At 47.9% G+C, this 12,953-nt stretch overlaps 1 protein-coding gene across 2 annotated transcripts in view; it reads left to right on the top strand.

Annotated features, from left to right (window-relative positions):
* Nucleotides 1-8,421, top strand: part of GNPAT (glyceronephosphate O-acyltransferase) — a 32,590-nt gene extending 24,169 nt beyond the window's left edge. For both annotated transcript variants that reach the window (XM_069484719.1, XM_069484718.1), the window contains 7 exons: nt 844-1,086; nt 2,133-2,212; nt 3,060-3,200; nt 4,358-4,457; nt 4,549-4,642; nt 6,534-6,595; nt 7,941-8,421. In XM_069484719.1, coding sequence (XP_069340820.1) covers nt 844-1,086; nt 2,133-2,212; nt 3,060-3,200; nt 4,358-4,457; nt 4,549-4,642; nt 6,534-6,595; nt 7,941-7,984 — 764 coding nt within the window. In that variant the 3' untranslated portion in view covers nt 7,985-8,421. The remainder of the gene's footprint in view (nt 1-843; nt 1,087-2,132; nt 2,213-3,059; nt 3,201-4,357; nt 4,458-4,548; nt 4,643-6,533; nt 6,596-7,940) is intronic.
* Nucleotides 8,422-12,953: the final 4,532 nt, after the last annotated feature.

Here is a 12,953-nt window from a genome sequence, read left to right as displayed (position 1 = left end):
ATCTCTTCATGAGGCTTCTGTGTTTCTAGCTGCCTGGCTCTCTGCAGGCCCACGTCCTGTCGGGTGACAGTGTCGGTAGCTGTCACGGGACTGCTGCTTGAGTTGTCCTTGATGTGGGAAAGCGGGACTGTCCTCGGCTTCCCTCTGTGCTCGTGGAGGCCGATGGCCGGCCTGTGCCTCTGTGGGTTGCCATGGTCACCTGCAGGGTGATCTTGCCACCTTGTTCCAGGTTTCAGCAGGCTGCGTGTGTGAAGTATGTCTTAGTGCAGCGGTCCCCAACCTTTTTGGCACCAGCGACTGGTTTCAGGGAAGACAGTTTTTCCACAGACCAGGGAGGGGGCGGCTGTGAATACAGACACAGCCTCAGCTCACTTCCTGCTGTGCGGCCCGGTCCTCCCAGGCTGTGGGACAGTGCCGGGGGCTGGGGACCGCGGTGTCAACGTGCTCACAACGCTCGTCACGGGCCTTTCGGTCTCAGTGTTGTCGCGTTCACACGCGTGTGATTTTCCGGTCTACGGAACTTGCTGTGACAGAACTGTGGGTACCCTTGGTTCCCGGGCTGGACAAAGTGTTGATTTTCAGAGCGGAAACGTAGGCACATTCCAGAATGGCTGACAGATTTGGGGTAGGTGAGAGAGTACGCTGCTTGTTCTTAGACAGCGATCTGATTTATCAAATAGCACCTTTAAGATTTTTCTTCCATATGACATTGTCACCTCAATTGGTAGAGACTGAAACGTGACGCTTGAGAGTAAATGTCTGTCAAGTGACCGGCACTGAGCATGCGCGGCCTGAGACTCCGCAGTGACCCATCTGGTTCGAATGGTGTGTCTTTGTGTGCAGACGGCAAACCTGCTGAAGAAGTTGTCCAGTCCAGCGTCCTTCTGCATTCCAACCTCGCCGGCGTGGCCAGAGACCAAGTGGCTCTGCGCGTGGGCTCCGGAGACTCCGAAGTGGTCGATGGACTCATTTTCCAGCACGTCACTCTCCTCATGTGCTCGGCTTACAGGAACCAGTTGCTCAACGTTTTTGTCCGTCCGTCCTTAGTAGCTCTGGCGTTGCAGATGACACCCGGGTGCAGGAAAGGTAACTTTCAGGAACGTGACCTTGAACTTCAGAAGAGGCCCGGCCCTTCCATTCCGTTCCATTCCATTCCATGTAGGGAGCCACATTGGAAGCCTTGTGCTGTTCAGCCACGTCTATGCAACCCGTAAGGAGCAGGCCTGTGTGCTCAGAAGAAACTAGCCTTGTCCCTAAATGCGTGGCCGTCTGCTTAGAATGTTGGAATTGGAAGGGCCTAGAAACCATCTAATCTAAACCTCTCCTTCCATAAATAAGGAAATTAGGCCTAGAAAGTTACGTAGTTACTCAGAGAAGGATCTGGCATTTGAGCGCAGCTCTCCGCTTCCTCGTCTGGTGCTCTGCTTCTGCCGTACCGGTTCCCCAATGCGGCAGGGGCCGGGGGCGGGCGGGCCGTCCAGCAGCGTGAGCAGTTCCTAGTTGCACAGTGGCATTGTGCTTGCACCGGGGACGGTAAAGCTGAGTGAGACACGGTTCTTGCTCCAGGAGTAGTCAGGGCCGGGGGCTCTGCCCAGGCCACGTGTTAGAATTATGGGTGGTGCGAGGGGGTGGGTGAGCCTCACCCCAGAGGTGGTTCTTCCCTTGGTCTGGGCTGTGGGCGAGCCAGTATGTTTTGTTTGGTCTGAGTTTTTCAAAGCTCCACAGTTGAGTCTAAGGAAAAGTGCTAAAGATGCAGTAAAGATCCCAGGAACTGTGAATATAGAGGGAAATTAAGCAATCAGTTCCTTCTCGACTAGGGAACCATGGGGCAGGGGAAGGGAAGTACCTGGCTTCTAAGGACTGTGGTGTCTTGCTCGTTGCCAGACTGGCTGACTGCGGGCCTGGGGGAATTTTAGATTTAATCATTTAAAAACTATGCTAGACTGTAGTTTGCTTTGTAAGTAAAATTTGGATTGACTTTAGCTTCTTTTAGGGGACTTAATTCTTATCCCTGTTATATGAAGAAAAATATGCCTTGGAAATACTGTGTGTGGGCTGATCATGGACTTCCTGGTCCTCCCCAAAAGTTTAAAAAGCACTGTTGTAATCGTATGTAATGAATTTATTTCCAGAGGACATCTACAGTTGCTTTCGTTTCCTCCTCGATGTTTTTTCAGACGAGTTCATCTTCCTCCCAGGAAACACAGTGAAGGTAAAGCCCTTACACAGGGAGCCGGGGGGCTCAGTGTGAGTTCTGGAGACGTTAGGCTTGAGTTCACAGACGTGTCGCAGGCAATTGTCGTCTCTTTCCTCAAGGCGAAGTGGGGCAGAGAAAACGGGACACTCACGGCTTAGCAGACTCTAGTTTAAACCCAGGTCAAGTTTAATTGATGACTTAGGATTATTTGGTGAGAGGAGGTCATTCTTTGAACCATGAGTGAGGCCACTGTAAAGAAACTAACTCCGTTTTAGTAAACTTGAAAAAACCCGCACTCACTTTCCTGTTATCAGCTTGCTGGAACGAGTCAGCCAGGCCAGTGCCTTTTGCTTTGAGAGTAGCCAGTGATGGTCTTGCCTGGTGGTGTAGACAGTGAGGAATCGCCAGGCTCCCCGGGCCGGGCTGCTGCTTGGCTGGGACAGCGAGTGACAGAGGAGAGGAGAGGGGGGTGTTGAGTTCCTGTATGCTGTGCCAAGAACAGGTTTTATTCTGTGGGGAGCAGGAGCAGAGGTATTGGAGGTTTTTGAGCATAAGCGTAATTCTAAGTATTTTTAAGAGTTGCCCTGTGTGCTTCCTATTTAAATCAAGGAATGTGGCTGTGCAAAGTGAAAGAAAATTGGTCACCCAGGTCATGATTTCCAAGGCTTAGGAATTTTTTGTGTTTGAGGTTGAACATTTTGAACATTAGGACAAAGGCTTCTTTGGCTGCTAACAACCAGCCGTGTTCGGGGAGGGGCTGTTCTCTGAGATGCCTGAGGGCTGTGGCTGCGCACACTGAGAGCAGCCGTGCACGCGGCCGCCTAAATGAGCGGTGCCTGGTGGCTTTCCCTGCCCCTTCCAGGACTTCGAAGAAGGCTGTTACCTGCTTTGTAAAAGTGAGGCCATACAGGTGACTACGAGGGACATCCTGATTACAGAGAAAGGAAACACCGTGTTAGAGTTTTTAACAGGACTCTTTAAGCCTTTTGTGGAGTGTTATCAGGTATGTAAACTCAGCATTCTCCTTCATGCTTCCCGTGTCAAATACACTAAAACTTCCTGAGTCTGCTTATTGCTAATCTGAAAGACTGATAGCTTCCCCAGGCAAATGGTAGAACTACAGAGATCGATTAATACGATGAATGATTTCACTTCTCCAGTGAGACTGGAAGTGCTTAGTGCCTACAGGAGGAAGCTTGGTCCGTTACAGACCCAAGAGGATAACAGCTTAGCAATGCCATGAGCACAGTATTTATGTGACCACAGTTACACCCGGACATTGTTTGTCATACTGTGTCTTACGTCTTTTGTTCAGAGTGTGTAGCAAGGTGTTTGATATGTTGATATAGTAGGCACTCAGTAAAGGCAAGACTTGAATGATACATGAAGTCAGTTATTTCTATTGCTAAATGCTAATATTATAAGGAAAAGAAAAAGTGCAGGTGAAAGTATCTGAGTTTGTCAGAGCTCTTAGGAGCGGTTCGAGAGAGGAGATGGTTACGTGCCCAGCAGAACTGTGCCAGGAGTCAGAGGGAGAGAGGGAGTTTGAAATGTAAGCCGTAGGCGAGGCCTGCACGTGTCTGAGACGAGAGGATTCTGTGACTCTCAGCTCTGTTTACATGCGCACCGGCCCCCGGCGCCGGACCGACTTCCTGGCAGAGCGGTGTCTGTGGTCCCTGAAGTGACCCGCGCCAGCCTCCCTCACACAAAGCCTAGCACTTAGCGAGCGTCTGGTGTTAGCTCTACCCTTCATCACCTTCCTGCAGTAGAAATCATCAAGTGTTTTAGGGCCTGGCACTTGGTTAGGTGTATTTAGAGAAAAAAAACAAAATTATAAAAATCTGTCCCTTCTCTTCCTGAGTAGCATAAGAGATTAAGCTGATGGTAATTAACTTGCAACCCATTAATATTAATATGAAAAATTATACTTTAATAAATACGAATATTATTTCAAACTCCCTTTTTCTCATTATAAAAAGTCATATAAGCTTGAAAGTGATGTCCTAAAAATTCTTCAGCTTTTCTCTGCTCCAGGCTTGGAGAGTTTTTAGGCTGCTCTAATATGTCATTCTCTTAAAAGGGGCGATGGAAAGTCACTTACTGTTGTGTTGTGTTCGGCTACCCTTTTTCTATTCCCCTTATCCTCCCTCTTAAAATCAGATAATTTGCAAATACCTCCTGAGTGAAGAAGAGGCCTACTTCAGTGAGAAACAGTACTTGACCGCAGTCAGAAAATTCACGAGCCAGCTTCTCGACCAAGGTCAGTCACACCTCTGTGGGCGGTGATTTGTTTTAGTTGGGAACAGAACAGTGGTCCCCTCACGCCGACTCTTCCCCACCCTCTATTTCAGGTGCCTCTCAGTGTTACGATGTGTTATCGTCTGATGTGCAGAAAAACGCCCTGGCAGCTTTCGTGCGGCTCGGTGTGGTGGAGAAAAAGAAAGTGTAAGTAGTCAGTGGGACCCCATGGGTGGCAAAGGGGCAGGAACAGGAATGACATTTGAGCACAAATTCCAGAGACACAAAAATGTATGATCTTACTAGATCATAGTGTCCTAACTTTATATTGTATTAGGTTATTAAGTATGAACTGTCCAGTTTCCGTAAGTACTAAGTTTGCTGATCTCGCTGATATTTCACTTTGACATGTCTTGTTTTATGTTTATTGTGTCTTTCAAATGCACGTTTTGGCTTGTGATTATCTTTCAAAATTTTTTTAGAGCAATTTTTGTGAGTCAAAAATTTGTGTTATTTTCAAACAATGAGTTCTGTTGTGGAACCAATGCAGCACAGACAGCTCAAAATATCAACAGAGCGTTTGGGAAGGGTGTGGCTGACAAACACACAGTACGCTGATGGTTTGAGAAGTTTCATTCTGGTGATTTTAATCTTGAAAATGAGCCACGTGGGCAATTTGAGCCCGAGGTGGATAATGACGAGCTGAAAGCTGTAGGGGAAGCGAATCCATCTCAACCTACGGGTGGATTAGCAGCAAGCTCTGATGTTACTACTCCAACAATACTGGACCGTCTGAAACAAATCAGCAAGGTGAAGAAGCTGGGTAGATGGGCTCCGCATGAATGAAACGATCATCAGAAGAGAAATCGTCTCGAAGCTTGCCTTTCTTTGCTGTCACGACATAAAGCTGAACCATTTCTATACCATATTGTTACATGTGATGAAAAATGGATTCTTTTTGATAATCGCAAGCATTTGGCACAACGGTTGGATAAAGATGAAGTGTTGAAACACAGTCCAAAACTGAATACTCATCAAAAAAAGCTAACGGTGTCTGGTGGTCCAGCGCTGGTATTATCCACCTCATGAAACCTGGTCAGCCAATTATAGTGGGTGTCAACTGCAACCAATTAGATGAAATGGTGAGGATGCTTGCAATTAAGTGGCTGAGATTGGTCAACAGACAGGCCAGTCAATCTTCTTGTAAGACAGCACTGGACCACATGTCGCACCAACAACGCTGCTCAAACTACCGAGGCTGGACTTGGAAACTTTGTGTCATCCGCCATATTCACCAGACCTTGCACCAACTGACCACCACTTCTGCCAGGCTTTGGGCTACTTCTCGCAAGGAAAAATATTCAGTTCTTAACAAGCCGTGGAAAACGCCTTTCACTATTTCATCACCACTCACTCTCTAGGCTTCTTTGCTGCTGGCATAAACAAGCTACTGTTAAGATGTTAAAACTGTGTCGATAGTTTAGGTGCGTCCTTTGATTAACTGTGCTGCTTCTTGTTTGAGATATAATAAACTACACTTTTGATTTGAAATCAGACATTTCACATTTAATGACCTAATACTTTACTTATCCATCCCCTAATTAGTTAAGTCAGTATGACCCTGAAAATTTTACATGGTTATGAATAAAAATGAAGCAAAGAAAGAGAGTATTCGAGGCCAGTATTTGATCTAAAATTGAAATATATAGATTAATTACAAGAAAGATTTTTTGGGGGAGTGTAGTATGTATGTACACATACATATACACAAATACATGTACATTACATACATACAACACACATGACTGTATATATGTATAGATACATAGATGTTTATTCTTTTAAGTAAACGAATTTAACAATAATAAAGCTTAATATGTAAACTCTCACAATTATGTCTATTCTGTGGTCCAAAGATGAAACAGGAAGCCAGGAGGTAGGGCAGGAACAAGAGGTCTTTCAACTGGGTAAGACTGGCCTCGAGGGAGACTGTTGGAAAGTACTCTTGCAGCATCTATGATCAGCAGCAAAATACAATCATGAAAGTTGTCTTTTCCCCATAGTTTATGTAATAACAAAGCTTATTCTTTTCTCCTAGAAATAATGACTGTATGTTTAATGTGAATGAACCTACCATAACCAAATTAGAAGAAATGCTTGGTAAGTGCAGTTTAATACGGTATGATGCGTTTCCGCATTGTGTTTATCAATATATATGAAAACAGAAAGTATACGTGGTACCAAATACTTTATCAAAATGAATAGTAGTGGAGTTCTAATATAAACGGCAACTGCTTATATAATCTAGAATTTTCTCAAGGACACTAAAGAGGAAGTTCAGAGAAAATTAACAAAGAAAACACAACAAGCATAAAGTAGGCAGTCTTCTACAACATAAAGATTCAGTTCCTAACGTCACCAATCTGAGTCAGCAATCCAGACCCTTCACATCCTAGGCTTGGTGAGAATGTCTCTCATGTTTGTCCTTTGATTCATGCTGTCCTCAGTTCCTGGCTCCCTTCTTTCCCGTGTGAGAGATCGGGGTCAGTGTGCATATCACACAAACTTCCTGAGCTCAGAACTGGGGACTGGTAGCACATCTTGCGAGAATAACCTCATGCTTACTCTTCTCTAGAGCCTATCAGTTATCAAGAAATAGTCCCACCCCCAAAAGGCGGGGCCATTGGTCTGTGGTACGCAGTTAAAGTCAAGAGTGTTGATACACCAGAAACACGATGCTCAGCGGAGTTCGAGAACAGTTCCTAGCATTAATGGGGCAGTTTGAGGAGGGTGTTGAGAAAAATAATTCTCTGTTGATTATATGGAATAAACATGATATCCTTGAGTGGATCTTACAAGCATTTTGCTACCTGATCTTAATTCGGTGCATTTGTCATGCTTGCATAGAAGAGCTTTAGATAGATGTCTGTTGGGGTTAAGTGAGGACCAGGACAGGGCGCATGGACAGAGGAGAACAGCTGAAGAAAAAGGCTAGAGGGCAAGGGGCTGGTTGCCATGGGCGGGGGTGGGGGGTGGAAGTACCAGACCGTGTGGAAGGAAATACGTAGGCTGGAATCCCAGTCTCCCATTCATATCGTGTCTCCAAATCTCAGAATATGCAGCGTTGAAACTCAATTTCAAATTTGGTAAGAGGATATATAGCTAAGATAACCCCCAAAACCCATCCTTCTGTGAGGGTGACAGAATCAACTTTTTAATCACAGAAAGCAGTTGTAATATGCGTGTGAACATACTAAAACATACTGAACTTGAAATTCAGAAAAGACAACGGGGTTCATTGAGCTTGTGGCTCTGCCCCTGTGGCCCTGGCCTCGCCCTCTTGGGCCGCCCCTGCAGAGGGGGCCGACATCCCTGCTGGTTGCTGCACTTGGAAAGCTCTGTGCAAGTGTGAGGTGTCGGTTTGGGTGGCGGCTTAAGAAACAGTTGGATGAGGAAGGGCAAAATCAACATCACTTCAGGAGCTGTCTCTCTTTTTGTATCCTAGGTGGTAAGACGCCAGTAGGAAAACTAGCCACTGCAAAACTTTAATAATTGCCAATTAGCTATAGAAAATTTGGTCACATAATTGCTCTCATCAAAGGACTCTTTGAAATAAAGGAAGAGACACATCTTCTGGTACTTCGTAAGACTTTGAGAACAGCGGACTTAATAGCGAGGAAGAGGTGATCACTGTGAGCAGTCGGTGTGATCTTCCCCACCTCGATGGGTAAAAGGCATTTGTATCCAACACTGTGTGCGTTTTAAAATAAAACAATCTTTTGGAAATATGTTTGGAAAAGCAAAGCTAAGCTCCTATTTCACTAACACTTTTCAACTTAACGGTTGTATTGAATTTTTATGTTGACTTTGGAATTAAAGTGTGTTATCAACAGTAAAGGCTCTGGCTATTGTTAATAAAAGTGCTGCAAAGGGTATATCTTATATTTCTTGTGGCCTGCTTTAATTAAAGTTGCCTCGAACAAGTATAGGTTTGGCACAGGTGTAATAAATTAGCTAGCTAGCTTTCAATTTTGCTACCCAAGGGCCTTAATTAACAAAACTGAATTAGTCAAAGTAAGTGCAACAGAGAGATGCTATGTGACATAAATGAGCTCAGCTGCCCGCGTCAGAGACTCCCACGTCCCCCTGCCTACCCCGCACACAGCGCCCTCACCTGAGCTCGTCCTCCAGGGTCGGCGTCTCTGCCCGCTCCTCCTCCCAGAAGTCCAGCCTCACCCCCAGGACAGACTCTAGGATGTCCCTGCTCTCGCCACTCTGAGAAAGACACACACGCCGGCCTCAGTGGGAAGCTGTGGCCACTGCCCCCAGGGGAGGTGGCAGGGTCAGTCCCAGGGACCAAGGTGCCCCAGCACTAGGTCCTATGGGGGATTTCTACACCTTTAATTCTCACCCTCTTGTCTCCATGGCGTTGAGGATCCCTATTGCAAGACAAGGAAAGAGAAGCTGAAAGACACATAAAGGTACTTGGCAAAAATTGAATTGGCGTTTAGGAGAGTCAGAGTTCACACCCCCAAAGTCTGACTCTGATCAGGGCCACGTGACCAAGGTGCAGCCTGTGATGCAAATGACTGCACTGGGCGTGACACAGTGACGCCTGCACAGCTGGGAAGGCCCCAAGGACCCCAGGACTGGTGGGTCCCTCGTGGTGGGAATGCAAAGAGCGCACCAGCCTCTCACAGGTAGAAATCGCATCCGGATGCACCTGTGGGAAACATCAGGCGTTAGACCACGAGGACCCGCGAGAAAATTCCCACAGGCTAGTGAGGCTCGGGTCACACCGGAAGTGAGAGAACTGCGAGCTCACAGTGGCTGCTCTGGTCAGGCTCTGCTGTAAGAGCGCACAGCTATGGTCCTAACTACTCGGGAGGCTAAGGCAGGAGGATCACGTGAGCCTGGGAGTTCCAGGCTGCAGTGAGTTACGATCTTGCCACTGCACTGCAGCCTGGGCGACAGAGCAAGACCCTGTCTCTAAAAAAATAAATAAAAACATTATTCAAGTGTTTTAAAAATGAACAGCCTGACAGGTTAACAAGCAGCGTGCTTATGGTGACCTCATATCCGGGCTGTTCTAAGAGAGTCCCGACCTCAGATAGGGACTCTGAGTACTATAGTAGGATAGTGCTCAACACCCTGTCAGCTCCCGCATCCCAGGTGCCTTCACTGAGCAGCATTTGGCACCTCTGGTTTGCAGGGTGCTGGGCTGGGGCCTGTGACACAGTCAGAACCAAGGGCAGACTCTGCTCTCAGCTCACTGACTGTCTTACATGGGGGATTGAGGATTATAATACAGTGTGTAGTAAGCAGATTACCAGGTAATTATAATAATAACCTAATCTCTCCCTCCATATTGTTACAACCGCTTGCCATTATTCCAACTTGATGCTCCTTTAGGATATAAAGGATTTTAGCAAAGTTCCCCAGAGGAAAATACCACCCAGTGCTTTGGGGACAGAGGAGAATGTGCACCTGACCTTGGCTGTGCTCATCACGAGACCTCCCACTTTCAGACTCGCACTGAGACCTCCTGCCAGTCACCTGTAGCATGTCCGCCCCTGTTTCAGTTACTTTCTGTCTCGCGTGCAGACCACTTGCTCCGGAAAGATTCTTATCACAAAGGAGTAAAATTATATAGACAGATGTTTACAAATGGATGGATGGAGGTGGGGGAGAGGGTGGTGGGATTGGACACATAATTTTACAAGGCTGTGTGCATCTCAAGGTGCATCTTCCGGTTAATGAGTTGCCTTATAGTCATTTATCGTGTGGGATTTTCATTAGCGTCCTAATTAAATGTGTAAACCTGGAGCAATGCTCAAGTCACAAGCAGTCACACACACTGCCATCTGGTGGCCAATTGAGAAAATGACATGCATGCCTTGGGCTGTGCCAAGTTTGTGGTCCTTAGGCACGATGTGGCTATGGTCACTCCTGTGCAGGTGTCTTGGGGCACAGGAGGCCACTTGCTTCTGGTGACACAAGAAGGAGTGGGATTCCACAGTCCTGTGTTATGCCAATACAAGCCATTTTGAGGTTAAAAAAATTGAAAAGCCAACCATGCAGATGACAGAACTCACATGAAGATAAGGAAACAAAAATGAACGTGCAGAAAGCCCTGGCCGTTTCGATTCAGGGCTGCGGGTCAGAGTCCCGAGCGCTGTTTCCCCCGCTGCATTCACGCTGCACACCCTGACCCGGGCGGCTGGAGTCAGGCTCAGCAGTGGGACGGCGCGACCTCAGGGGGTCCAGGCTGCACGTCCCTTTCATGGGGGAGATTCTTGTGCCTTGGACTCTCCAGAACCACAAGGTGAGGGTGTGGCCAGTAGGGACCTGGGAGGAGGGTGGTGCAAGGGGACAGCTCTGTGCATCATGTAGAACGTGCCCTAAGCCCGGGAAGTCCCAGTGGAAGAGTCCCCAGAATCAGGGAAAGGAGGAGGGGTGAGATGCTGCTCTTGTGGGAAGACAGAGGCTGCAGGGGGAGGGGCCAGGGTGAGCTGTGAGCAGAGAGCGGGATCTAGGGGTGACCTAGAGAGAGGGGCTGCCCTGCTGGGGCCAGGGAGGAGAGTCACCTGTTGTTCATCTCACATTCCCCCTCCTCCTCCTCCTCCTCTCCCCCTCCTATGCCCAAGCCCTGCCTCCCCACCCCCCTCGGGCTCCCCCTCCATCTCAGGATGCCACACGGGGGTGCCATGGTCTGAATGCCCGGGTCCCCCCAATTTCTTATGTGAAATCCTAACCCCCAAGGTGATGGTAATATTAATGCCCGGGACCAGGTACACCTGGGCTGGGAGACGCCATGGGATGACAATCAGGTTTAAAGAGATGAGAAACAGGTGCGGTAGCTCCCACCTGTAATCCCAGCACCTCGGGAGGCTGAGGTGAGAGAATCGCTTGAGGCCAGGAATTCACAACCAGCCTGGGCAACATGGTGAGACCTCATCTCTACAAAAAAAGAAGAAAAATTAGCCAGGTGTGGTGGCTCACACCTACAGTCCTAACTGCTGGGGAGGCTGAGGCAGGAGGATCACATGAGCCCGGAAGTTCCAGGCTGCAGTGAGTTATGATCTTGCCACTGCACTGCAGCCTGGGCGACAGAGTAAGACCCTGTCTCTAAAAATACTAATAAAAAGCTTAAAATGTTTTAAAAATGAAGAACCTCACAGGTTAACAAGCAGCATGCTTATGGTGACCTCGTATCTGGGCTGTTCTAAGAGAGTCCCAACCTCAGATAGTACTCAACACCCTGTCAGCTCTTGCATCCCAGGTGCATTCATTGAGCAGTATTTGGCACCTCTGGTTTGCCAGGTGCTGGGCTGGGGCCTGTGATACAGTCAGAACCAAGGGCAGACTCTGCTCTCGGCTCACTGACTGTCTTACGTGGGGGACTAAGGATGATAATAGAGTACGTAGTAAGCAGACCACTACGTAATTGTAAGGATAACCTAATCTTTCCCTCAATATTATTACAACCACTTCCCGTCATTCTGACTTGATGGTCTTTTAGGATATAGAGGATTTTAGCAACATTCCCCAGAGGAAAAAACCACCCTGTGCTTTGAAGATACAAGAGAACTTACACCTGACCTTGGCTATGCTAATCACGAGACCGCCCACTTTCAGACTTGCACTGAGACCTCCTGCCAATCACCTGCAGTATGTCCTCTCTTGTTTCAGTTACTCTCTCTTTCATTGCATACCACTTACTACCGAAACATTCTTATCACAAAGGAGTAGTATTATATGAACAGATGTTTATAGATGGACGGATGGAGGTGGGAGGAAGGGTGGTGGGGTTGGACACATATTTTACAAGGTGTGTGCATCGCAAGGTGCATCTTCCGGTAAGTGGGTTGCCTTATAATCATGTATTGTGTGGGATTTTCATTAACTTCCTAATTAAATGTGTAAACCTTTTGGAGGCATGGTCTACTCATAAGCGGTCACACACTGCCATCTGGTGGCCAAATGGGAAAATGACATGCGTGCGTTGGGCTGTGCCAAGTTTGTGGTCCTTAGGCACAATGTGGCTATGGTCACTCCGGTACAGGTGTCTTGAGGCACAGGAGCCCACCTGCCTCTGGTGACACAATAAGTCCTGAGCACTATGTTTCCCCCGCTGCATTCACGCTGCACACCCTGACCCGGGCGGCTGGAATCAGGCTCAGCAGTGGGACTGCGCGACCTCAGGGGGTCCAGGCTGCACGTCCCTTTCATGGGGGACGATTCTTGTGCTTTGGACTCTCCAGAACCACAAGCTGAGGGTGTGGCCAGTGCAGGTCTGGGGAGGCGGGTGGTAAAGGGGACAGCTCTGTGCATCATGTAGAACGTGCCCTGACCCTGGGGAGTCCCTGTGGAAGAGTCCCCAGAATCAGGGAAAGGAGGAGGGTGAGATGCTGCTCTTGTGGGAAGACAGAGGCTGCAGGGGGAGGGAGCAGGGTGAGCTGTGAGCAGAGAGCGGGATCTAGGGGTGACCTAGAGAGAGGGGCTGCCATGCTGGGGC

The sequence above is a fragment of the Eulemur rufifrons genome, chromosome 11, assembly GCF_041146395.1.
Source record: "Eulemur rufifrons isolate Redbay chromosome 11, OSU_ERuf_1, whole genome shotgun sequence".
In the NCBI taxonomy this organism is placed as follows: domain Eukaryota; kingdom Metazoa; phylum Chordata; class Mammalia; order Primates; family Lemuridae; genus Eulemur; species Eulemur rufifrons.
The sequence above is the reverse complement of the archived record's forward strand: the minus strand, read 5'-3'. Positions and strand labels throughout refer to the sequence as shown.